General features: G+C 38.6%; 3 protein-coding genes across 4 annotated transcripts in view; 1 reads left to right on the forward strand and 2 right to left on the reverse strand.

Annotated features, from left to right (window-relative positions):
- The window catches only part of LOC113024069 (TRIO and F-actin-binding protein-like), a 100,864-nt gene that overhangs the window by 14,545 nt on the left and 61,128 nt on the right, over positions 1-25,191 (forward strand). Inside the window, exon 1 of one of the 2 annotated variants that reach the window (XM_026170689.1) lies at positions 22,876-23,123. The exons of the other annotated variant lie outside the window; for it this stretch is intronic. The gene's annotated coding sequence lies outside the window, so the exon portion shown is untranslated. Of the gene's footprint in view, positions 1-22,875; positions 23,124-25,191 lie in introns of those variants that run through there. 2 annotated transcript variants of the gene reach the window in all.
- On the reverse strand, positions 197-13,688 carry rnaseh2a (ribonuclease H2, subunit A). The gene is made up of 9 exons (XM_026170694.1): positions 13,550-13,688; positions 11,925-12,060; positions 11,249-11,320; positions 8,142-8,268; positions 7,969-8,056; positions 6,532-6,669; positions 5,906-5,993; positions 819-942; positions 197-507 (listed from the first exon to the last, which is right to left on the reverse strand). The coding sequence occupies exons 2-9, from the start codon at positions 12,049-12,051 to the stop codon at positions 345-347; spliced, it is 927 nt and encodes a 308-aa protein (XP_026026479.1). The 5' UTR covers positions 12,052-12,060; positions 13,550-13,688; the 3' UTR covers positions 197-344.
- LOC113024071 (transcription factor Sox-10-like) lies at positions 16,301-21,388 on the reverse strand. Its single transcript, XM_026170692.1, has 4 exons — positions 21,257-21,388; positions 20,236-20,894; positions 19,582-19,853; positions 16,301-19,342 (listed from the first exon to the last, which is right to left on the reverse strand). Exons 2-4 carry the CDS (start codon positions 20,670-20,672, stop codon positions 18,555-18,557), a joined length of 1,497 nt encoding a protein of 498 aa, XP_026026477.1. The 5' UTR covers positions 20,673-20,894; positions 21,257-21,388; the 3' UTR covers positions 16,301-18,554.

The raw sequence follows: 25,191 nt of genomic DNA on the forward strand, positions 1-25,191 counted from the left end.
ACTGATGTCAGACTTCGATGAATAATTTGTTCTTCTTGTGTTACCAACTCGAATAGTAGTTGCTGCATTCTGTTGATGCTTTTCATTCATTTTACCAATGGAGGGCAGTATTGGCATTACAGACTGCAATGCAATCCAGCAATGAACCCACCTTCGTTCTTGATGTATGGTACAGAATGCAGAACACACTTTAAAACATATTTAAACAACATCTTTATATATAAAAACAGTTACAAACAAGACAAATACAGACAGATGACTGAAGTTTGCATCTGTGTTACAAAAAAAGTCCCACAATGCATTTATGACTTCCAGGATGTATGTGAAGGCCCTCTAACGTGTCTTTAGAGTGTGTTGAGGCTCTTCAGCCTCCGCTCAGTGAAGAAGCGGTGTGCCTGGTGGGTTGCATTTTGGTCGTTACCTCCAGCTGATACACTGAAGTAGGACAACATTGACTTGTTGCTCTGCCTCTGCGCTGCCTTCTCGCCATCCTCTTCATCATCGTCCCTGAGAAAAGATTTACGAGGACAAAGATTGTTTTTTAAACTCAGTGCCAACTACTGGTCTCCTAAGGTCAAGCGATTAGCACAGAGATTAAGTGTAACCTGTGATCTTGCAAGTATTCTTATCTAACAGACACACTGAAAAACAAAGTATTTTGCAAATACACTATGAGAAATTGGTATCAGCCAGATCTGTGCTCACAAATAGCAGAAACAGTATAAGAGCAGAATCACAGAAGGACAGATGCTCCTTTAATTGAGGATTTCATAACCAAAGTAGGACTTTGATCAGAATAGAGTTTGAAGGCTCTTTACCAATGCACATTAACCGCTTTGCTGTCCATTAGGGTTTGGGCAGTGCTCCAGCTAAATCGAACAAACTGAGGGTAGCCAAATACTGGGTCGAGGTACTTCAGCAGCCACGCTTTCGTCTTGGGATCTGGAAACAAAGAAAAGAGTGGGACTCAGTGCTAGTTTTTCTACAAAACTTTTACATGCAAATAAAATTATTTTAGCATAACAGTCTTAAGTAGGCAGCATTAAATTCAACAAGTGAAATGTTATTTCAAACTGTTAATCCCAACAATGTCCGTCGCTAATGAAAACAGTGTCCCTTTGATGTAAATTGTAATGTGATATACTTCCGGTTACTTGTGTAACCCCGGTTCTCAGAATAGCATGAGTGAGATGTCTCACTATGGGATGGGCCTGACTTCATCATCAGATCTTAATCCACCGCTTAAATCATATGGTCGGGATATCTGGATCTGTCCTAAAGTGGTTCACCTTATTTCTTGTGGATAGAGCACTTTTAGTTTCAGTGGGAAACTTCTGGTCAGATATAGCTAAATTTTCACGTGGAGTCCCTCAAGGATCGGTTTTAAGCCCCTTGTTATTTTCATTATATATTCTTCCTTTAGGCCATATAATCAGCGGTTTCAAATTTTTTTCCTACCATCTGTATGCAGACGATATCCAATGATACATCTCCTTTAAACCTTGGGAATTAGACAAATTATCCCTCTAATGGGCTGTCTAAGGAAATTAATGGTTGGATGACAAACAATTTTTTGCAGTTGAACGCAGACAAGACTGAGCATTTAATTCTTGCCCCAGTCAAGCCCCAAATTAGTCAAAGTCTGGGTTCTTTCTAATCCTTGATTAAAGCTACTGCTCCGAATCTTGGGATAATTTTTGATCACTCTCTGTCTTTTGACAGAGATCAGATCAAGTCTATGACCTGCTCCTGCTTTTTTCATTTAACCATTTAAGACCTACCATAGAACCAAGTCCGCCAGAGCTTATATCATATTTTTACATGCTGTGGAGCCATTTTTGGGAGCATTTCAAGTTGCTATACATCAATACAACCATTATAGCCCAGATTTTAATAATATGTATTCATTAAGTGCATAGTAATTACATAAATTGCAAAAAAGTGCAATAAACTACAAAAAAATTGAAAATCGTTTTTGCTTTTTTAACATATATTTGTAGTTAGAGAAATTTAAGAGGCTTATCCCTCAAAACTGTAAATACAAAAAAGTTGCACAAAATAGTTTCCCACCACAGGAAATTTATTTTGAGTGTCTTCATAGTTTTATTTTTGAAATACACCAATTTTTATACACTGCAGGAAAAACGAAAATAAATATTATACTGCAAATTTGCAAAAAAGCAGCATATGCATCAAAATAAACTATTTCCAGCAGTGCAATATGAGTCCTAAGCATCCCAGAAACGACACAGAAAGTCATAAAGTCAAAGATAACTTTTAAAAAGACGAGTATAGGCCCTGAGGCCCTGATAGTAAAAAAGACTACATTTCCGCGAAAATGACGTCACTTCCGGTTTCGGGCAGGTAATGGCGGAAATGCAAAAGTTCGCGCTGACGTCTATTCCAACGTAGGAAGTGTTATGACCAGCTGATTGGATCGGTAAAGCGTGTTTCTGGAATATTATGTTTTTGTTCCTGCAAGCGCTTTTTATGCAGTTTTTGCAAAGCTTTATGTGGAAGGAAACCGTGACCTAGGACAAGCTGATGGCATAAGATGTAAGTACAACTCCTCCGGTTTCATATGCAAAAAAATTTTTGCGCTAGCTTACGTGGTTGCAGTGCTACCGGGATTTAAAAATAGTTACGCAAAACAGAGCGTGCCCGCTCCGATCGGCTGTAAAGGGTTAAGAAATATTGCTAAACTTAGGACTATTGTCTCCAAAGGTGAAATGGAGATGCTTGTCCATGCCTTCATCTCCTCCCGGTTAGACTATTGTAACCCACTCTTTTCCTGTCTGTCTAAGGCCTCCTTAAATCACTTTCAAAAATGCTGCAGCACAGTAATAAATTCTCCTATATCACTCCCATGTTAAAATCCTTGCACTAACACTAACTAGGGCTGGGCCATATTATACCGTTCACGGTAATACCGGTATAATGTTAGGCAACGATAGGAAAATGAAATATCGCGATAGAATATGAGTAAAACGCGCATGCGCAGTGCCTTTGTTTTCATACGCACATGGCCGATTGTTGAGTGAAACAGATGAACCAGAACTGGTTTGTAAAAATGGTGCAACTTCAGTGATGTGGAACTGGTTTGGTGTTTGTCCGTCAGATACACGACAAAGCACATTTTTTTGCAGAACATGCAAGCGGCCGTCGTTATTGTCGTATTTGTCGGACTAAGATGCTCTTAAATCTGGGAGTAATCTGGGTCCTAAACTCCGTACGCTTCAGGTCAAACGAACACCGCAGCATCACTGAGAGTTAAAAACTGTCTAAATTCTTTCATCTTTAATAAAACGATCAGCATTGCGGCTTTACCAGGTGTAACTATGAAGTTTAACTTCCAGGCATCCATGAAAACAAAAGTTATTACATTTAACGGAGTTAGAAGTTAGCAGGAAGCTAGCGGAAGTTAGCTCGCTAGTTTCGCTAGTTACCTAAGCATGATATAGCACGTTCTGACTGAGAGATTTCTGAAAAAATTCAAACGTACAGCTCTGCTATCACTTCCAACATAAATGAAGACAGGAAACTAAACAGCAGTGACGTTTGTAGGGTTACTGTAGTTGGGCTAGCTGGTATATAATGATGTGCTACGTGATCGCTAGCGACACAGCTATGTTAGCATAATATAAACAGTGAAGCTGGAGGACGAACGCTAACACTTTTCCACTTATAAAAGTTAACGTGAAGGTTCTTCATAGTTAGAGACAAATGCAAGCGCATGGCAGGATGCTGTAAACGGACCAAACTTCAGTCAGGAGAACAACTGAGATAATCCATCCACAATACGAGGTTAGTCATTAATATACTGCAACAACATGGGAATAGAGCAGCTGCCAGAGAATTCAACATTAATGAATCAATGGTACAGAAGTGGAGGAAGCAAGAAGAATGAGTTTAATAAAGTTTGATTTATCTGACTGCTTTGTTTCGCTTAATGTGCCTTATAATCCCGTGCACCTTATGGTCCGAAAAATACGTACTTACGTTTAATAATACGTTTAATACGTTTAATACGTTTAATGTTACAAAGCACCTCTTTTTAACTTCAGTGGATATTATACATGGTTATGCTCAGGATATGTCAGCCCATTTCTACTGGAAATGCCTTTTGGTTAAACTTTCAGCAAGGAATTTGCATTTGCACTGTTACATTTTTATAAAGCTTTAATGTACATAAAAACCAGCTTCTTGTTTAAGTGAAAATAAATGGAAGGTTTTCTTTTTGCGCTAGTAATGTTGTGGAGTTGTATTTTGTCTCGCATCAACTATATCGTCAGTTATATCGTTATCGCAAATTTTCAAATATATATCGTGATAAATATTTTTGGCCATATCGCCCTGCTCTAGCACTAACTATGTGATATGCTTTTATACTTCCTTAATATTGTTATATTGTTTTGTTCAGTATGCTTTTATATTCCCATGTGAAGCACTTTGCAATAGCTTCTTGTCTTAAAAAAGTGCTATATAAATACATTTTACTTACTACTTAACTTCAGCTCCCAGGATGAAGTTGAGAGTGCTGCCTCTCTCTCTCTCTCTCAGAGAGTGCTGCGAGAGTTGAGGCTCGGGTGTAGAATTTATGGTTTACAGGATTTTTAAAACCGTTAACTCGTTTTCCCTGGGTTTTTTCCCGTGTTGTAGTCGAGTGTCTTATTTTGTTATTTTGAAAGAAATATTTACGCATCACCACAGCGACCAGAGAACATTAAGGGGCAGAGAGGAGGATTTTATTCTTAATGTTGATGACGCATTTAAGGAGGACGCTGCTAATAAAGTTACACAATTACACAGTGAATTTGCGTTAATTATTATATTTACAAAATACCACCGTTTTTGCCTTAGTTGTATCATTTTATTTTGCTGTATTTATCCGCGATACGGTCCGTGAAAATATTGTCTGACATTAGACCAGTCCGTGGCGCAAAAAAGGTTGGGGACCACTGCTCTAGACTGTGCCCTCGGCAGTGAGTCTGGACACGGCGGGGGGACATGTTGAGTGTGCCTGTGGGACTTAGAAGTAGCAACAAGCAAAGCACTCCGCAGACTTGGTGTGCACTTTTACTCTAGATTTTGTCGCCACAGCTAGCCTAAGAAGGTTGAGATATGCTCCAAAGCGAGAAGAGGTGTTTAAATACAAGTTACATAATACTGTAAGCTCTTTAACAAATTTCCCACGCGTGGGACTAATAAAGGTTATCTTATCTTATTTAAGGGTGGGTGGTTCTGTCCAAAGTGGTAGTGGCAATCACCAGCCAATCAGGATTTGTGGAATGAGATAAAAACTTCTGATGAATGAGCTTCTGGGGGAGACGCATCCCATAGTGAAACAGTGAATACAACCATGTATCTTTTCATAAAAAGTGTCAGCATTAAATATATTGTATAATATATAAAGCTGATGCAGAAATTAATTGTAAAAAACAAACAAAAAAAAACAAAAAACAAAAAAACCCAAAACATTTTCCAAAGAAATGTTTGGGTTTTTTTTTTTTTTTTTTTTTTTTAAATGGCACAAAGGCAGTGATATGTAATAATGTAATAAGTCATATTTTTTCCATTGAGGTTAAAGTAATTCTACACTGTTTATGTGCCATGTTTAAGTTCAAATTTTCACTGTGTGGCCCACCCCAGCTTTAACAGCTACACTAAGGTATATTAAGTGCATTTAATTTAAAGTTAACTAGTTAACTAGGTTAATATGACTTATCATTTATGGTCAGTGTAAAATGTTTGTACCCACACTCACAGCAACATTTCAGAAGTTTGCTCTACTTTATTGTTCCACAGCACTAACTTTACATACTTTTACTTAAGCAAAACAAACTTTTAGTTTAAAATAAAACATGTTATTGCGGATGGATAATAACATATGTGCATGGTTTCCTACCATTAGGGTACCCTGAGCCATAGTCTGTATCCACCTCTCCCAAGTCCTCTGTAAAGTTCCAGCCTTTCACGACACGATCCCTAGCAACCTGCAAACCAAAAAATAGCACCAGAAAACTCTTTAAGAGCTGAAAATATGAAATATAAAATATGAATATTCTTTAGTAACAGCAACGGTAGGTCAATAATCGCAAAAGGGAAATTGCTCCTTTTGGTCTGCTGTCTACTGCAGTAAACCAGAAACCATTAAGTGGAGAAAAAAAACATCTCAATGTAAAATGCTGAATATTTGAAGAACCAAAACTCTGTTTTCTACACTAAATAACCGCATAAGATATATCACTAAAAAAATACCATAAAAAGTGTGTAATCCTTACACGAATAAGGACATAATTTTGTATTATTGTTCAAATGCTTCTCTTTAGCCTGATAGTAAAGTTGTGCAAAATCCAATGCACAACTGTTTTGCATTTACTACAGCTTGTAAAAACTACTTGTTTCAATACTTCAATGAAATCTCTGAAGGTAGCTTTACACCCTAGAGATAATAAAGTACCAACCAACTCTAATAGCCAAGGAATTTAAAAACAGAAAAGACTTAAATCCAGCTGAGGACTGATCACTAACCTTTGCACAGATACTGGCTGCACTCACAACTGGAAACAGGGAGTCAGCTTTTGGCCTCACAGTCACTTGAATACCCGGAAACCGCTGAGAGAGTTTATGCTCATACTTGTCCGCTGGGCCAACTGTGTCCACATAAATCTGCACAACACAGAGATAGTAAAAGTTAAGACAGAGGCAAATAATACACAATGAAAAAGTCAGGTTGGATCACTCGGAGCTACAACTTAAAACAGTTAAACAAAAAGGATAATTACTACTTCAAATATAATAAAGCTGCGATAAGACAGCGATTTATTATATTTTGGTTTTTATTTGACGATACGGTAGATCAGACCTGGGATGTACGGTTCTAGACCACCTGTAGCGGAGGTCATTGGTGGACTGTTCTGCACTAATATGCCCACTAACAGGAGGGGGAAAAAAGAAGCATTGAGGAATGTGTCTATCTCAAGGCAAACAGTAACAAGACAGATAGAATTTGCAGGAAGTATGGAGTTTCCATTGAAAAACAAAGCAGACAACTCTGTTTTCTGATTGAACTTTGTCTCCTTGGCTCCATAATAGCTATAAAGTCTGCAACACATTTTTCGACGTTGGAAAACAAAAAGGTTTGAGGTCAGTGAAAGTTAGGAAACTGCAAGCTTGGATAGGCTGTAATGGAATAAATTGCAGGTGTAATGGCAGGTATTATAACAAAACAAAAAGTCTGACTTTTGAAGCAGATGCAAGATAAAGTGTCTGAATGGTGACAGAGGCTACCACACAGCTGCATGTGGCTCATTCATGGGCAAGAGTTTGGGACCTGAGAGCAGAAATATAAAATTGTTTTTTAAGAAGAAAGGCAAGCACATCCAGAGCTCTAAGGTCCATAAGGCATAATGCATCTCAGGTATTAAACCCAACTTGAATTTACTTGTTCAAGCCCAAAAAAGATTCTCTCATTGAAAAAGAAAAAAAAGAACTTAAAAACTGCAGATAAAGTAATTAAAACTATAACCAAAACAGCAAAAGTGCTTTGTTTAAAATGAAAAGTCTTTGAAATTTTGCAAAAACATGTAACTTTTCTTCTTTAATTTTTGGAAATGTTGATTAAATAGTGATAAAATAATGGTGTTTTTACTAGCTCTATTTCACATTTTCATTGCTTAATTGTAGCATCTTCTCTTACCAGAAACTGTTTATACAGACATCAAGAGAGTTTAAAGAGATTAATACTGAGCACAGTTAAACCCACCTTATTAGTGTGGCTCTCCACAATGCCCCTGCCCTTTAACTGCCCACCCACACAAAAGTGCCCCCTTAGGCTCAAAGGACAGTTTCAAAGCAGATTTAGCTTTTAGGAACGTAGAGGAAATATGACCTATACAGGACATTGCGGACCCTATTAAAAGAATAATGTGCACATATTTAAACATTTCATGTAAACTGTTTACCTACCTCTTTAAGCTGTACTCCACTGTCCAAAGCATACTGTACAAGGTCTATTGCTGTATCGTGTGAAAGGGCGTTGAGGTTGTATTTTGTCCTTGAAGGAAAAATACACATTATGTTAGTCTGCATGAATGATGGTAACAAACCTCCAAGTGCATGGCGCTGTATGCGCAAATTACCTCCGTAACATGCAGGTAGAGATGGTGTTTGGCGACAGAATCTGCAGAGCCCACCCAACATAACTCTTAGCTTCATCCAGTTTTTCAAAAAGATTCTCTCTTTCTGCCTCTGTCAGGGTTTTTGAATCTAAAAGAAAAGCAAATAATCACTGAAGACACAATGACAAATTGTATCTTTAAATGTGGAAAGGAAAACACTGGGGGGCTTTTCATGCTCATTTATTTTCTGGTGACATTTTTAGTTACTGAAACAAAGTAAATAATGATTAGCAAGCTTCATACTTTTTAGGGCTGGGCGATATGGCCTAAAATCCATATTGCGGTATAATTTGAAGCACGTGCGGTAACGATATATATCACGATATATTCTTTTCTTCTGTATAACGTATTTTCCACATTATAAGGCACACTTAAAATCCTTTAATTTTCTCAAAACTCAAGAGTGTGCCTTATGTATAAATTCTGGTTGTGCTTACTGACCTCGAACCGACTTTGGCGTGCAGAAATCTGTTAAAAATGTTTTAGTACAACTTTGGTAAGCCGCACAGCTTGATGGATTGTCAGAGCATTACGGCTGCCGTAGTGAGGAGCTTTGTGGAGTAATTTGGGTCCAAAACTCCGTCCACTTCAGGTCCCAAAGTCAAACGAACGCTAGGAGTTAAAAACGGTCTAAATTCTTTCATCTTTAATTAAATCATCAGTGTTGCTGCTTTATCGGGTGTAACAATTAAGTTTTACATCCATGAAAACAGAATTTATTAAATTTAACGGAGTTAGAAGTTAACAGGAAGTTAACTTGCTAGTTTCCATCTAAACATGACATACCATGTTCTTACTGAGAGATTTTTGAAACTAATTAAAACATACAGCTCTGCTACCACTTCCAACATAAATGAAGACAGGAAACTAAACAGCAGTGGCGTTTGCAGGGTTACTGAAGTTGGACTACCTGGTATATAATGTTGTGCTATGTGACTGCTAGCGACACAGCTATGTTAGCATAACATTAGCTAGGGCTGCTCAATTAATCGAATTTTAATCACGATTACAATCTGGGCTTTCAACGATCATTAAAAATGACTGAGCCAATTATTAGCCCCTCCCTCGTGCTTTACTCTCGCGCTGCTCCGTGTGGCAAATCGAGCGCACCTCTCTGCATTTCGAACCTGCATCACAACAATTAAGAGGACCCAAGGGAAGCTCGGAAAGCTAAGCAGAAGTTATTTGGAGAGGAGAGTGACTGCCGTTGGTTGAAAAGAGAGGTAAAAAAAAAAAAACCAACTTCAGTGGTGTGGAAACATTATGGGTTTGCGGAGTCAGACGTGGATCAAGTAGACATAGTGTGTAAACTTTGCTATGGTGTCATAGCTGCACCACAGAGCAACACTGCAAAGTTCACTAAACATAGATGTTTACATTTTTCATTTATTTTTTATATTGCAAACATTTGCACTGTTATCAGTATTTGCACACTATTTTATATTATTTTTTTAAAGTCATTATTCAATACATTGTTATTGTTAACCCTTTAAATCCCTGTAGAACCAGAACCGCGTAAGCTAGCGCAATAGTTTGTTTTGTATATGAAACCGGAGGAGTTGTACTTACATCTTATGCCATCAGCTTGTCCTCGGTCACGGTTTCTTTCCACATACAGCTTTGCAAAAATTGCATAAAAAGCCTTGCAGGAATAAAAACATAATATTCCAGAAACACGCTTTGCCAATCCGATCAGCTGTTCGTAACACTTCCCACAATGAAAAAGACGTCAACACGAACTATCGCATGTCCGCCATTTCCTGTCCGAAACCGGAAGTGACGTCATTTTTACGGAAAATTTAGTTTTTTACTTGTAGGCCTTAAAAGCCTATACTGGTGTTTTTATAAGTCATGTTTGACTTTTCTGAATAGTTTCTGAGATGCTTAGAACTCGAATTGCACTGCTGGAAATAGTTTATTTTGATGCAACTGCTGTTTTCTTTGCAAATTTGCATCATAGGATTGTTTTTTGTTTTTCCTGCAGTATATAAAAATTGCTGTATCTCCAAAATAAAACTATGAAGACACTCAAAATAAATTTCCTGTGGTGGGAAACTATCTTTTGCAACTTTTTTGTATTTAAAGTTTTGAGGGATAAGCCTCTTAAATTTCCCCAAGTAGAAATATATGTAAAAAAAACAAAAACGATTTTCAATTTTTTTGTAGTTTATTGCACTTTTTTGTAATTAAAGTAGTTAATATGGACTTAATGCATACATATTATTAAAATATGGGCTATAACAGTTGTATTGATGTATAGCAACTTGAAATGCTCCCAAAAATGGCACTGCAGCATGTAAAAAAATAATAATATAAGCTCTGGCCGACTTGGTTCTATGGTAGGTCTTAAAGGGTTAAATAAATATCGTCAAATAATCGAGATTTCAATTTCAGTGAAAATAATCGTGATTATCATTTTTGCCATAATCGAGCAGCCCTAACATTAGCACAGTGAAGCTGGAGGATGAACACCAACTTTTTCCACTCAATAAAAGTTAACGTGAGGGATTCTGGTGGTCAGGGACAAATGCAATCGCATAGCAGGATGCTATACACGGAGCAAACTTCAGTCAGGAGAACAACTGAGATTATTAATCCACAATACGAGGTTAGTCATTAATATACTGCAACAATATGGGAATAGAGCAGCTGCGAGAGAATTCAACATTAATGAATCAATGTTACGGAAATGGAGGAAGCGCAGTTTTTGGCTTTCCCCATATTTCAAAAGTGCTTCATCTCTTTGCTATGACTGTCGCCCGCCATAATTTGCAGATGATAATGGTTTTAGCCGCTGCGATGCTTTCGACCAAAACAGGGGCAGCTTGATGACATCATCAACATGCGCTATCGCGGTAGAGCAGTATAGTCAAAATCTCTATCGTTGGCCAAATTTATATCGTTTCTATCATATATCGTTTATATCGCCCACCCCTACTACTTTTCTTTCTTTTTTTTGTTTAATTGTACAGGAGGACAGCAGTGACAATGAGTTTAAAGCATTATATTCAGAAAGACTGCTGCATTTTTCTCCGTTTAAATACAGCAATACAAGCAAACTGGTTTACCTGCTACTTTCAAGTCCTTCAGCTCCTCCTTTCTGGAAAGTGGACAGAAACATATCCCATACACCATCGGCCCTGCATCACAAGTAACATCAAAACTGTTAGATTTCTCTACTAAATGTACATACTAATTTACCCAAAACTCAAATGGCAAATAACAGGAAGACAACAAACATCAATATCAGCTCATAGCTACATGGTTGGCTCCTATCAACAAATAACATGGCATTTACCAAAGATTAAGTAACTATCTTGTGTCAAATATTTCCACTGCCTTAATGTTTAAGGACAGTGAGATGATCAGAAAATCTGTTGGTTTTTAACCATTAAAATGTTCTCGTTTTTCTAGCAAAGAAGGGATATTAGAAACAAAAGCATTGGACAAACTGTTCTTTAACACTGGTATTAGACCAGAATTTCACATTCTGTGTATCCAGACCAGTAAACAAAATTATTAAATTTTAAAATAAGTTGTAGGATAAAATTTCTAAACATTTTATGAAGGTTTTTAATTAATGTTCAATTAAAGGCAAAAATTTGCCAAATTTGGCAAACATTTAATTTAGTTAAGTGCAATTTTAACACTATGTTTCAACATAACTTTACATACTTTGCACTCTGTGTTTCAAATATAGAAGAACCTCGAGTGGTTAGCTTAGAGTAAGTAAAAGTCACGTACCCAGCACAGGCCCCCTGCCAGCCTCATCAATGCCAAGACAGCAATCCTCCGTTTTGCAGACTTCAGGGATCTCAGAAACCAGCCGGCAGCTGACGGAGTTGTCATCTTCAAAGGGGCTGAGGTCCATGACTGATGGCTGAAAGAACATGCAACATTAAATTACATTTAAAGTTGACTTTTGTCTCAGTGAGCCACAAAGTAAGGCGTGTATTTATTATTTTACTTACTTTAAACTTCTGTAAGAGATGCCCCTGATAAATACCCTCCAAACTTTAATTAAAAAGACTAAAACCAAATAATTAACTAAATATAAGGATCAAACCCACTACAAAAATAACTGAAGCCTAACTGAAGAGAAAACAAATACTGAAAACTAAAGGAAAAAAATTAATCAGAAAATGTAAAACTTTTTTAAATTAATTTTTTTGAACTCAGAAAAACTGCAACAACACACTTAATACATTTTGCTGAAGAAGCGGCATCATTTAATGCCCTGTTTAGCATCTAAATCAGGTGTGTCAGGGCACACAGTGGGGTGTTAATGTTTCGACAGCATTGACTGACCATACATTTGTGCAAACTTAAATAAAGTGTGCAAAAAAACAAAAACAAAAAAACACGCTTTAGGATCAAGTTAAAAGTTGCAGTGTGTAAAATATCACTGCTAGAAAGACTGCAGTAAACTGAATTTTGTTTTCTTACTCCTCCCTTTTCAAGTCGATATCCTAACTATGGTGGCTGTTGAAGGACAAACAAGTTTTAGTCAGCCAAGAGAAACCAAAAACATTAAATTTAGACTGTAACCCACAAGGGCTGCAGCTGGCTGGCAGGTTTCTACTACTGTTTAAAAAAAATAAAAAATAAAGAGAAAAAGATTTCCACACACTATATTTATGAATATTTTAATATCAATATTTAGCAACAAATCAGGAAAAAACAAAGAAACTGATATGTAAGGTGGGTAAGAAAAACAATGAAATACACAACATTGTTTTTCTTACCTACCTTACAGGAGGAGGAAAAAAAGCTCTACCCAGACTGAGCTCCTGACAGGAGAGCAAATGATGATGTGTGAATCTGTGGGTGTGTGTCGGGAGCTTAAAGGGACTTTATGAAGGGAGATGTAAGATCCCACTGTGCGATGGTACTCTAAAAGTCAAATGACAGCAATGTGAGATCCAGCTCTGACTCATTAAGTTATACACATTCAGACACAATGAAACACACACAGACCTACAATCGGACATGGAATAACCACACACAGTTATTCCGTTGTTGGATTACATGATTGTATGACAATTAACTTAAAGAAATTGCTCCTACATTTATTGCATACACAGAGAAAATCGCCACATTTCGGATCCTTACAACTTTAGAGAACGGATATTTTATACGAGGATTTTATCAACGGAAAAGGTGCATTTCAGAAGAAATATGAAATGCTCTGTTATTATCCGTGTGGTTGCTGTGAGCTTAAACGTTAGCTAAATGCTACGCGCCACTCAAACGGACAGTTTTAACCAGCTCGCCCTGGAGATTTGTGCTTAAGTCATTAGTTTAGGCTGCTGGGAGAAAATGCCAAAGTAGCACACATCGTCATAAACGCAAGCAAAGTTTATGCTGACCTGCTCAGATGATGAAAACACCCCAAACTTCACCTGACGAGTACTTCTGTGTGCACCGTGCAGCAGATTTGGCGCCCCTGGATTGACGTCATCATCGGTTCTTCTTCTCTTGTGTTTGATGGCAGTTCTAATTCTCTAGAGTTGTATTACTGCCACCCCCAGTTTTTTAGTCAATGATTTCAGTCTTTTCTTCCCCCGTACCGATTCCCTTTAGAGGGCCGCAAGTTCCAAAATTAGTTAAATAAATACATTATTAAATAATCAAATAAAAGTTTAATTAATTAATTAAATAATATTAAATTATAAATTATAAATAAGTAATGTATCAAATGTTTTAAATGAATTGGACAGCTATTTAATACAATAATTATATATTCATTAATTCATTAATTATTCCCTTAATTAATTAATCAATAAAAAAAATAATAAATTGTTTAATTATGTATTTATTTCCTTTGTTTTGGGACTTGTAGTCCCCCATAAGTCCCTACACTGAAGTTTTTTAACTCTCTGTCACTGTCAGGAAAACTCTAATAGTCTTTATTCTTGCATCATTCCAGCACAAAGTCGAAACATGCTGTTTCTCTTTCTGAGCCAGTAACCCTATAATATTCCCTATAATGAAAATTTGTATAAACTAGTGTACTATTCTTTGAGTCAGAATGAACATTCCTGTCACAAAATAGAAGCGCCAATCAGGTTTTGGAAAACTGAATTGTACGTATCCTTTATTTATCCAGATACTAAGGTCTCATTGACTTTAGAGATGCCTTTTTAAAGAGAGATCTGGCCTAGAGGACATCAGAAATTGCAGCTAAACATGTTAAGAGGCTAAAAAGGACTTGACTGATTACAACAAGTACAATGATGCAGAGTCCTAAAGACACTTGCAAAACAGATCATTTCATTTACTATACAGGCCCATTAATATAGTTGCTTTCAACAACCCACTAATTGAGTTTCTTTCCTCTACTAAATCTGCACAGCTTTAATTTTAACCCTAGCCAATCCTTGCACATACATAACTTTTTTCTGCAGGGGATGAGGATGTGCTCTTCTGTTTCTGTAATAGCCATGAAATATGATCCGTTTAAGCTGCTGTGACCAGTTCTTATCTGCTCTTTATATTATTTTCAGTCTTGTGTCTTGCTTCTTGCCTCCTCTACTTTATTTTCTGTCTCATGCAAATGTCTCTTATTGAGCTTTCCCAGCTCTTTAGCCATTTTTAAAAGTATTGACCAAACTATGATATTCCTCTTTGATTTGACTGAAAAGTTGGCATCAGCTAATGAGCAATTCATAATGGGACCATGATGATTTCTTTTTGCTGTTTTAGTTGTTAAGTATTCTGACACTCAGTCATTATTCAAGGTGACAAACTACCTCACATTTTGATTTGCAAATTTCAGCATACACGAATCTCACAAATGTGGTTAAAAAATAAATGTTTTGGTCTGTGCCTGGACCGATACTGTAACTCAAACATGATTATGAGACAAAACAGCAGCTGAAATCATATTTCGCATGTTTAAAAGAGCTTAAAATTTAAAAGCTTATTTAAGTGAATAAATTTAGCTGAATTGTTTGTGTGGATGTATACAGCAGCTCTGCCTCTCAGCATTACAAATATAGCTGTGATTTGTTCACCCTGTTACATATGAGAATATTCCTTTCTATTATTTTCTCTTCCCAATGTTCTTCTGAATCCCGTCTGACAGCTGGAAACACTAACTGCTGCTTCTGTTGCCTGTTTCTGCACTGAGGTCTTCTTCTTCTTCCTCCCTTCTTTTTATGGCATCAGCAAACTGTATCAAAACTGTAACCGCCACTGTTTGTTGAGGAGTGATACTGCACCAGCTTCTTCTCTTTAATCAGCATTTGGGCTGCTGTCTGACCCAAAAATGTTATAACTGACAAGCTGGAGTCTTGTGAAAAACTATGTACACTCCATAGTTTTTGTATAACAACCTTTATCAGCAGTAACTATCTGTTTTTTTTCTGCAGTAAGTATCTGTTTTTTGTGTCAGTCGCTCACATTTGTGAAGGAATCTCTGCCTACTTTTCTTTGAGGTTGGCATGCATGCCGCAGCATTCAATCAGGTTTTGACTAGGACCCTGCAACACTTTGAGTCTTTTCTTTAGCTTTATCTCTTGGGCAGATTGTGCCAAATTTAATTCTAGAATACTTTCACTCAGTGACTGCAAGGTGCCAAGGACCCGTGTCGTGCATTAAAGTCAAACACCCCCATTTTGGTCTCAACTATCCAAAGGACATTTTTCCAGAAGTCTTGTGGTTTTTTTCAGACACAATTGTGCAAATGTAAGCAATGAATTCCCACTTATGACTCTTTGAGGAATTTGTAGCATGTGCATTTAGATAATCATGTGTGCTCCTGTCTAACACCAGTGTCTGTGCTGTGAGTTGCTGTAGCAACGTTACGATCACCCGAATAACATAATATGAATTACTTGAGCTTGGTTTGGCTGATTTCTAATTTAGCCTTGAAAATGGATGAAAGCAGATAAGTAATATAATAGTATTACATTATAATACTATTTGGGATTATTGATGAAGTATAAAAAACTAAATCTTTGAAATGAAAGTATTTCTAAGTATGGTCTTATGTGAGTTTATTTGGACTCTATATGAGTTTATGTAGCATAACACAATAAACTCACCAATATTTAACAAAGTATGAAATGCTTTATTGAATAAAATGATGTAAAGGTGCAGAAAAGCAAAAATGCAATGTTTTCATGTGAATATCTATATCTACTCATGAAACTTGCTCAGAATCTTTTTACATTCTTAAAAAAGGTTTGGGTTTTTTTTAGCGCACTCCTTCACATGCCCCCTTTTAAAAGCCATTCAAGGTTTGTTTTTCAGTTTTGTCATGGCCTGGAGGTAGGCAAAAAGCTGGAGCCATGGCTGCTTATCTGTTTTTTTCCTCATCTTGCCCACAACATGATTTTAAGAGTGTTTATTCTCCGACTGGTAGGATTAATTTAAGATGCCACAATTTAAGATTAATCTAAGATGCCTTTGTGTAATGTAACAACTTCCCTTGGGCTTGGGCTGCTCTTTTCATTTAAAACTCCCACTTCCTTATTTTGGCGCATGTCTGCATCGCCCCCAATGTGGAGAGAGCAATGAACTTGACCTTTGAATTTTGCGTGCCATCTGAATGAGTTTAAACTGCAGCTGAGTGTGGAGGCAGGGAGGGAGCCTCAGGTGGAGAGGAGAGGGTAGAGTGAAAGGAAGGCCATGTACAAAAGTCCGAGTGTACGCTGGTTACTGAGCTGAAATTGGCCTTGCCTCTGACTCTTTACACCCACCCCTTCTCTCTTTCTGTCCCTTGCTTTCGTTGAATGGCTCTCTTTGTCTTTCTCAGTAACACGCAGTCCCCAGCCGATTAAATGTGGGGGAATTAGTAGTCAATTTTAGCCTACCACACACACAAACACACTAAACAGCTTATGGTGGTGGGGCTCTGGTTGTGTTGTTATTACAGTTCACACGTCAGCTGCGTGTTTTTAATTAATTTCTAGTTTTTTTCACCCTTCACTTGCTAACTGCTTCATATGTTATTCCTGAACACCTACCACTGCATTAAATCACTCTCACACAGGACTTTCTTTTTTATAAATAAATTGATTTAATAGATGACAACAATAATATTTCAACATTGCTTTTCTGGTAAGGAAGCAAAATACTCAAGTGAATGTATAGCAAACACTTTACAAAACTATCCAGAATTATACAAAATGGAAGAAACAAAGGTGTGACACGATGCATTATTACTTACATAAAAATATCAACTATGTGAGAAAAGGGTCAGTATAAAATGATAAAGTATGTGTCACGTAATAAAGATGAAGCTGTGGTAATGACCATTATTCACATTGGTAAAAGGGGGGAGAGGGCGCAACATAGGAAGAAAGTGTAAAAACAAAAGCGTGGCTTTGGCCCACATGTGGAGCAGAACGGCCGTACATGTGATTCTAATCCTTAAGCAGGACCCAAGCTGGCCAATTATCTTGAGAGATTTGGTTGAGACTTTGCACTTATAGATTTGAACTCTGTTAAAGGTGGATCAGGAATCTTTTAGGCACTTAGCAATCAAAAAGAAAAGTGGAAATTTGCTTTAGTCACCCATGTATCCAGTCATATTTCTCCTTTGCTGTTGGCACAAAACAAACAGAGCTGAGGTAAGTGTCCGAGACTGAGCAACAAGTCGAAATGCATCTTTTAGAGCTCTCTTTCCCTCTCTTTTTCCTATTTTTCCCCTTAAATGCTTCATTGATCACTTCAGCAAAGTTAATATGAAGGCAGGACAGTGATACAGTGAGACTGCGCTATCTACAGAGAAAGAAAAGTTGCAGCTATCCTTTTCCGGCCATGAAAAAACAACCCCAGGGATCATTGAAAGATGTCTTTTTTTTTACCCCCCAAAAGCAGTGGTGCAGATGTTGATGTGTAATATCAAATCAAACACAATAAAGTTACACCCTAGGATATCCACAATGACAATAAACTTACTACTCATATAAAATAACACAAAGACATCACAAACAACCTTTAGTTTGGTTAATAAATTCTGATTATGTCAGTCTAAACCCAGCACTTCTGGGTCAAATCGGAGTCACTCATCAATCCATTTGTCCACTTTCAACGTCTCGTTCACTTGTCTATCTTTACACCCTTTCCTGTATGTCCCAACATACGAAATTTTTGATGGCACATATTTGTTAAGTTTTCTTCTGCTTTTGATTGGCGGGTGACCCAGGAATCACACTCTATACTGTGTGGGTATTTTTTTTTTAACTGTTTAAGGCCCCATGGATGCACATTGCATTAAACTGACTAAAAAAGTAAAAACTTCTAATATAACATCGATATGGCACGGGCATACACACACACACGCGCGCTCACACTCACATTATTTGCACACACACAGATCCACTCACACACTTCCCATATTTCCTTCTGCTCAGCTGGTCTCCCTCAAGGTCTTGTGAGTGTGGTGTAAACAGGCTGCTCCCAGTGAGTGGGGCTGTGAGAGGGTGCCACGCTGGAGGGGTCTCCTATGGTAGTGTACAGAGGCCTCTGTGTAGGGCCCATGTAGGAGAAGGCTGAGTACAGCCCAGGGGCTTGGCTGGAGTGGGCATAGTATGCCCCGGGGGCCTGGTGGTCTCCGTACTCAAACTGAGCTCTGGAGGCCAACGATGGAAATGCAGAGCCATAGTGAGGCAGGCTGAGTGGGGTGTAGGTGACATGGGTGCCTGAGGAGGGAGAGGATGAGGCTTCGGCGTAGTGTGTACCAGAGACAGATTCACTTTTGATCTGAGCCTTGGATGGGTCGGAGGAAGACGGGGAGGCCTGAGGCTGTTGTTGCTGTTTGGACAGCCAGGCGGAGTGCCCGCTTGCAGCAGCCAGGGCGTAGGCGTAAGATGAGGCCGAGGATCCAGCTGCAGGAGCCCCAGTCGCGCTCTGAGGGTGACCATTTGGAGGGAGGTACTGGTCAAACTCGTTCACGTCAAATGGCTCGATGTTGGACATCACCTCATGGCTGATCTCGCCGATGTCCATGGTGCCAAAATCGATGTGGGGTTTAGCACTTGAAGATGAGGGACCACCGGAAGACCCTTCAGCTCCAACCCCAAGGGCTCCCCTGGGCCCCCCTGATCCTCCAGGCGCTCCTGCTCCCCCCTCCCTCTTGGCATCTGACAGTTTCCCAGACTGGAGCTCTGTCTTTGGGGTGGTAGGTGGAGTTGGCGGGCTGTGACCCTGACCTAAAAGAGAAAGAAGGAGCAACATGATAAGGTGAACTTTGACATCAGATACAAAAAGGCTTTTGTTTGTTTTGTTTGTTTTGTTTGTTTTACCTAACTTAAGTTATATTTTGAAATTACAGCATAAATTAATAAGTTTCGAGATTTTTGATTTAAGTTTTGAAATTTTGGATCAGGTCTCTCGCAACGTGAAAATAATAATATCATTAAGACATCCATAGAAACGGGAAGACACCTACCAGCAGGATGGTGGTGATGATGGTGGTGGTGGTGCAGGTCACCCAGTGGAGACCCAGCCCCGCCATTGTGCTCAAGATGCACAGTCTTGTAGTGTGACTGGGAGTGGCTGGCCTCCCCTTCCCCCTGGCTATCTGACTCATTAGAAGGCATCAGTTTGCCATTTTTGCGTCTCCGGGGCTGGTACTTGTACTCCGGGTAGTCCTTCTTGTGCTGTTTTCTCAGCCTCTCTGCCTCCTCGATGAATGGCCTCTTGTCGGTCTCATTCAGTAGCCTAGGGGGCAGAAAAACAAGGACTAGTCTTATATTGCTTCCAAGTTCATTTTGAAAATATTTTTATTAAAATATGTCTGAAGATCATAAATATCTCCTGCTTTCCGAATCATGCGTAATGCATAAATATCTTTTTTTCTTTACTTCTTTGGGTTAAAATCTGTTTGTTTACTTTTAAAATTCTCTCTGTAAAGGAGAACAACAGAAAAACACCAAGTTTTTATTTCTATCCGATTTAATACCAAACAACCACAAACTGAAGCGCAAACATTTTACGCTTAAATTCAGCACCGGTACATCCTTTACGCACAAGAAATGTGCCGCTTGTATGGCCACACTGTTCCTTTTTTTTTTTTTTTTTTTTTTTTTTTTAAAATACAAACCTCCACAGTTTGCCCAGTGTCTTGCTGAGCTCTGCGTTGTGCAGGTGGGGGTACTGGTCCGCAAGTTTCCTCCTCGCCGCTTGCGCCCACACCATGAAGGCGTTCATTGGCCTTTTGACGTGGGGTTTAGCTTTGTTTCCGTTGTTTACGCGCACCGGCATTGGCACAAGTGTCCAGTCATACCCGTCCAGCACCTGACTGACCGCCTCCCTTATGCCGATCGGGAAACGATCGTCCTCTTCCTCTTCCTTGGCTCTGGGTCTGCCTCCATCATCACTGCTGCCGTCCACACAGAGCGCGGTCAGCTGCTGCTGCCCCGTCAGAGGTGAGTCCTGGCCGGGCGTGGCTCCAGGTTGAGTCGGTGACAGTGAGTGACCATCGTCTGACCCTGCGGGACTCAGCTCCGCCTCGGACAGGCTGTGCTCCTCGCCGGACATTTTTCCTTTTCAATTTCGTTAAATTATAGGACAATCCTCAAATGAAAACTTTGCCACAGAACTAACTTCTCGGAGTAATTAAATGGGTTCAAGTAAATGTCCGTGGTGTCAAGGATCCCAGTTATTGTTGACTCTTCTAAGGCAAAGACATACTGCTGCGTAAAAGTCTCCAAATGCTTTCCACCTTCAGCTGGAAATCCTTTACAGCAACAGTGGCTAAATCTAAAAACCACACAGACACAAATTTGTTACAATTATCATTTTAATTTTGGTCCGAAACAAAAGAACCGTGATTTATTTAAAGATAAACACGTTAAGTTACTTAACGGGACTAAATGTGATAAGAAAGCGATTGAAACTGAATTTCTTTTCGATAATGTCACATTCCGGAAAATAAAATTCCGCCGGTAAAATATACACATATTGTTATTATCATTATTATTATTATTATCATAATTATTATTAATCCAACTTAGTCCATACAACGTTTAATAAAACATAATAATTACGCGTTTGGCAAAAATATTAATATCAAACATTCACTTTTATGTATAAACTCTCATTTTTTAAATTACATAACTTACCAATTTAGATGTCCAGTGGTTCAGCATGGAAGTGTGTGTGGCTGACTGTAGAGCCGATGAATGGCTGCTCTGTGTGGCAACACCGGAGCTTAAAGAGCGCCTTGTGAGAGGGACAGGGAGAAAAAAAAGTGATTGAAAGTGGAAAACATTCCCAGAGAGGCAGCATTCCAGCACAACCAGCCCCGCCCTCCCAATAAGACTCTGCTCTGATTGGTCCTCTAATTATCCCGCTGCTCTCCGATTGGGCGGAAGCCACGAAGCGTTAATGGCCGTCTGTCCATCACTGCAAGGTTTCCAACGGAGAAGAGGTGAGATTTTTACCTTGGAGAGGCTTAAATGACTGTACAGTGCGCCCATTTACAGGCAGGAGAAGGCCAGCTTTGTTGGACGTGTTGACATGTTATATCAAACAAATAAACAATCATGAAGAGAGTTATTGCCCCGTGCGGTTCCTGAAGAAAAAGCACCAAATGAATTGTAAAGTTCAGTTCAGACTGAACGAAACTCTGCTTACAAAAAATTATCTTACAAATTTGAGAGATTTGGGTAAACAGAAGTTCGGGAAGAAAATCCACAGAAAAGAAAAAAAACGCACGAACGCCAGTTTAGGCAGGATGTGTTGAACGGGTTTATGGATCATGAAATCATAAACGTTATGCTAAATAATCATTTTGAATCTATATTTGACCTCATAATGATCACACAAAGCGTCATTACCTTTTTAAGGTATCTCCTTATTCCTCGTAGTATTATCTGCAATTCATAAAACAGTCACGAAATTTATTCTATTGATTTGTATTCGTGGATGCGACTTTAAAGAGGGGAGGGGGGAACCCAAGAGTCTGAAAGGAGGGACGTCTTGAAATGATTTGAAGTTAGCTGATATGTCAGATATTACACCTTTACTTGAAATAACCTTTGACTTTTGAGAGTTATACTTCATAATTGAAATGTTAGACGAGAAATCTATCTTTAAGAGTTATTTACGCTTCTATCTGCGTGAAAATTGGAGGAACAGACAAAAAACGTGTAAAGACACCTGGATTTAAAATGATAATAATAATAACAGATAATCTCAATAAATAGTGACATCTCTTAAAACAAACTAGGTGCTATAGTTATTGTTATGATTTTAATCTAATGTTGCATTCTTCGTGTCTCCTTAACCTCCTCTTCCCGTGTCCCGCTCTGCGTTTGTTCGCGTGTTAGGATCTATTTGTAGGCTGCAGGATTGAAGGCCGCGATTTTAATGCATGATGGGAAAGATAGAGAATTGACTTAAACAGCATTTGATGCGCAAACGGACACACACACACACACACACACACAAAATGAATGCAACAATGACCCCTGTGTATCCTTTTGCCTCTCATGTTGAGCCCGACTCTCAGTTTTCTCCCTCTCTCTCTTCTCTCTTTGCTCTCTTTGTCTCCATCTCAGGTGAATTGTAGCCATGTGATCAAACGCCCAAGCCTCTATCCATTAACCCTCGTAAATGAAAAAAAAGGGGAACAAAAAGCAGTTTTGTGCTGCAAACATGGAGAAAAAAATGATAACAGAGAGCGATGTGTGCGTCTTTCTCCCCTTATGTCCTAGCATTGACACTAGTCGCGCACACATAGAAAATACTCCGCAGCAGACGGGGACACATGGATCTCTCTGTTTCTCTCCCGCTCCGACACTTTGCTATCTTCAAACACACACTGCGGCACCTGGATATCGGCCTCGGAGGTGCTAATGGTAGGAAGTTGATGTTTGGAGGATGACGAGTTGGTAGTCGTAGTGGTGCTGGTGGTGTTGGTGATGGTGGGGGACACCTACCTACATGCTGCACCCCATCGACCAGCCCTCAGCGCTCGGACTTGCGGTGAGGCCTCCGAGTTTTGTGTTGTTGTTGTTTTGTTGTTGGTCTGCAGTAGAAAGAAAACGTGACCCGATAGTTGCTGTTTAGTTTTGTTTGTTTGTTTTCAAAAAAGAAAGTGATCAAAATTTTGTTTGCAATTTTCACATCAGCCCTGTGCAGAAGAGAGGGATGGGGGAAGTTGTGGTTTTACGGAGAGTGTTTAGTTAGTGCAGCTGGATGTGCACGACCCCCCAGGGAGCATGTCTGAAAGAGCCGTGAGGTTCCTGTGTCGCCAATTTATCAGAACGCCATTAAAATAAAAAGCAGGCAGTCGAAACCACATCCAGGTAATAATCAAAGCTTCTGCTGCTCGTTGAGGTGTATCTGATCATCTCAGCGCAAGGCTCGTCTCATGAAGTCCTTATAATCAGCGTAAGTTATTGCTACTAACATTAAGTTTCTGGAATCTGTGACGTTTTTATGTTTTATGTACTCCGTGAGTTTATCGCGTAATTATCGCGTTTTATGTTAAACGATGCAGAAAATATAACGAGATTCTTACAGCCGATTTGAACAAAATTTCCTCTTAAGATTAAAAATAAATAAATAAAATAAATAACTTTCTTCCTCTGGTTTTATCAGGCATGACAAAAAAAATCTGACCAAATTATTTTCATCATTCATGACTACATGTGCGACAAAAGTAAATGCATGATTCATTTTTATCGAAGAACATAACCGAACCAAATGTTCCTTTGTTTTTTGCCACACTGAAACAAATTTAAAAAATCAAACTTCAATTAGTGATAGTAAATTATTATTTTATTTTATTTTATTTTTTAAGCGACTATACAGGCAATAGGTAAATATTTGACTAATAATTCAACTAAAACAAATATCTGTCAGGCTGCTTAATTAAATCAAGTGTCAAATGTTTAACGAAGCCCTGTGATTCGGTCTGAAAACTCATCACAATTTTACAAAGGAATGGGCTTTTAAAAATAAATAAATAAATAAATAAATATGTGCATGAAACGGACTGTATTTTAGTTTTGGCGCTGTGTACAAATTTGTTCATCGGTTCTAAATTCAAAAGCGTTAACAGGCCCCACAGAGCAGCTGAAACCCACTCCCACGCCCATTTGGATTAAACTTTGTGGATGTTCACTTGGATAAAGTCTTTCTTTTTTTAAAAGTCTTTTGATATGTAGCGGAAGAAAAATAGACCGACAATTTATTTAGATAAACTCAATGATTTTGAAATGACTTTACACATATTAAAAAACAATTACTCATCGCATGGATTCTATTTGTATCTTAGATGTGATTGAATTCAGTTAAAACGAAGTAGAGCTCCTTTAATTTATTGGGGGCAGTCTGCAGTGCCAGCCGTGATTCACTGTCATATAAAGGGACAGTATTTTATAGCATTTACGACTTTCACTTTTCTTCCTCTTCCTCTTCTTCCTTATACTGAAGCTTATGTTTCCCTACGTGCAACCATGATATTTGGATGTGCGTTAAAAGTCCCCTTTTAAAAAATAATCAAAAACTTAAAAGATTCTTAAAAAGCAAAGGTTTAAAAGTCACGTGGGGCTTTGTAAACATCTAATGTCAAGACCTCGCCTATTACACCTGCTGCTAAAACCAAAGATCACCTTCATCTCTTTAGAGCTGACTCATTTTTGCACAGATAAAAAAACAAACAAAAAGACAAACAAACAAACAAAACAAAACAAATGAGAAAGAGACAAATTTTATCTGAAATCTAAACCCCTCATGCACTTTCTGGCATTTTATATGTCCTGTGTGAAACTCTCATGAGCCCCAGGGCAGCTGTAGCTATTTAGAAAATAGAGCTCACATGGTCGCATCAGTCCCTGCGCTAACCTGCCATGTGACTGCAGTAATGGGCCTCTCCATGGCTGCACAGACCACTGTGTCACAAGAGCTTGTTTCCTGTGGCTCCTCGGGGAGAGGATGGCAGGACGAGGTCTCATGATCAGCAGGGAGGTCAAAGATCCTGATCAACAGGCGGGTCAAAGAGCCATTCTTCAGGTGCACACTGAGCATTTTCATGTATGAACAACAT

This window comes from Astatotilapia calliptera, chromosome 6 (assembly GCF_900246225.1).
Source record: "Astatotilapia calliptera chromosome 6, fAstCal1.2, whole genome shotgun sequence".
NCBI lineage: Eukaryota > Metazoa > Chordata > Actinopteri > Cichliformes > Cichlidae > Astatotilapia > Astatotilapia calliptera.

Excerpts from the sequence above, each read along its gene's own strand:
- rnaseh2a (XM_026170694.1), bottom strand. The coding sequence starts at position 12,051 with ATGGACCTCAGCCCCTTTGAAGATGACAACTCCGTCAGCTGCCGGCTG. Across the intron at positions 8,057-8,141 it reads TCTACCTGCATGTTACGGAG|GACAAAATACAACCTCAACG; the intron begins GTAATTTGCGCA and ends TTTTCCTTCAAG. Across the intron at positions 943-5,905 it reads TGGCTCAGGGTACCCTAATG|ATCCCAAGACGAAAGCGTGG; the intron begins GTAGGAAACCAT and ends CTTTGTTTCCAG.
- LOC113024071 (XM_026170692.1), bottom strand. The coding sequence starts at position 20,672 with ATGTCCGGCGAGGAGCACAGCCTGTCCGAGGCGGAGCTGAGTCCCGCA. Across the intron at positions 19,854-20,235 it reads ACACTGGGCAAACTGTGGAG|GCTACTGAATGAGACCGACA; the intron begins GTTTGTATTTTA and ends TCTGCCCCCTAG. Across the intron at positions 19,343-19,581 it reads TCATCACCACCATCCTGCTG|GTCAGGGTCACAGCCCGCCA; the intron begins GTAGGTGTCTTC and ends TTTCTCTTTTAG.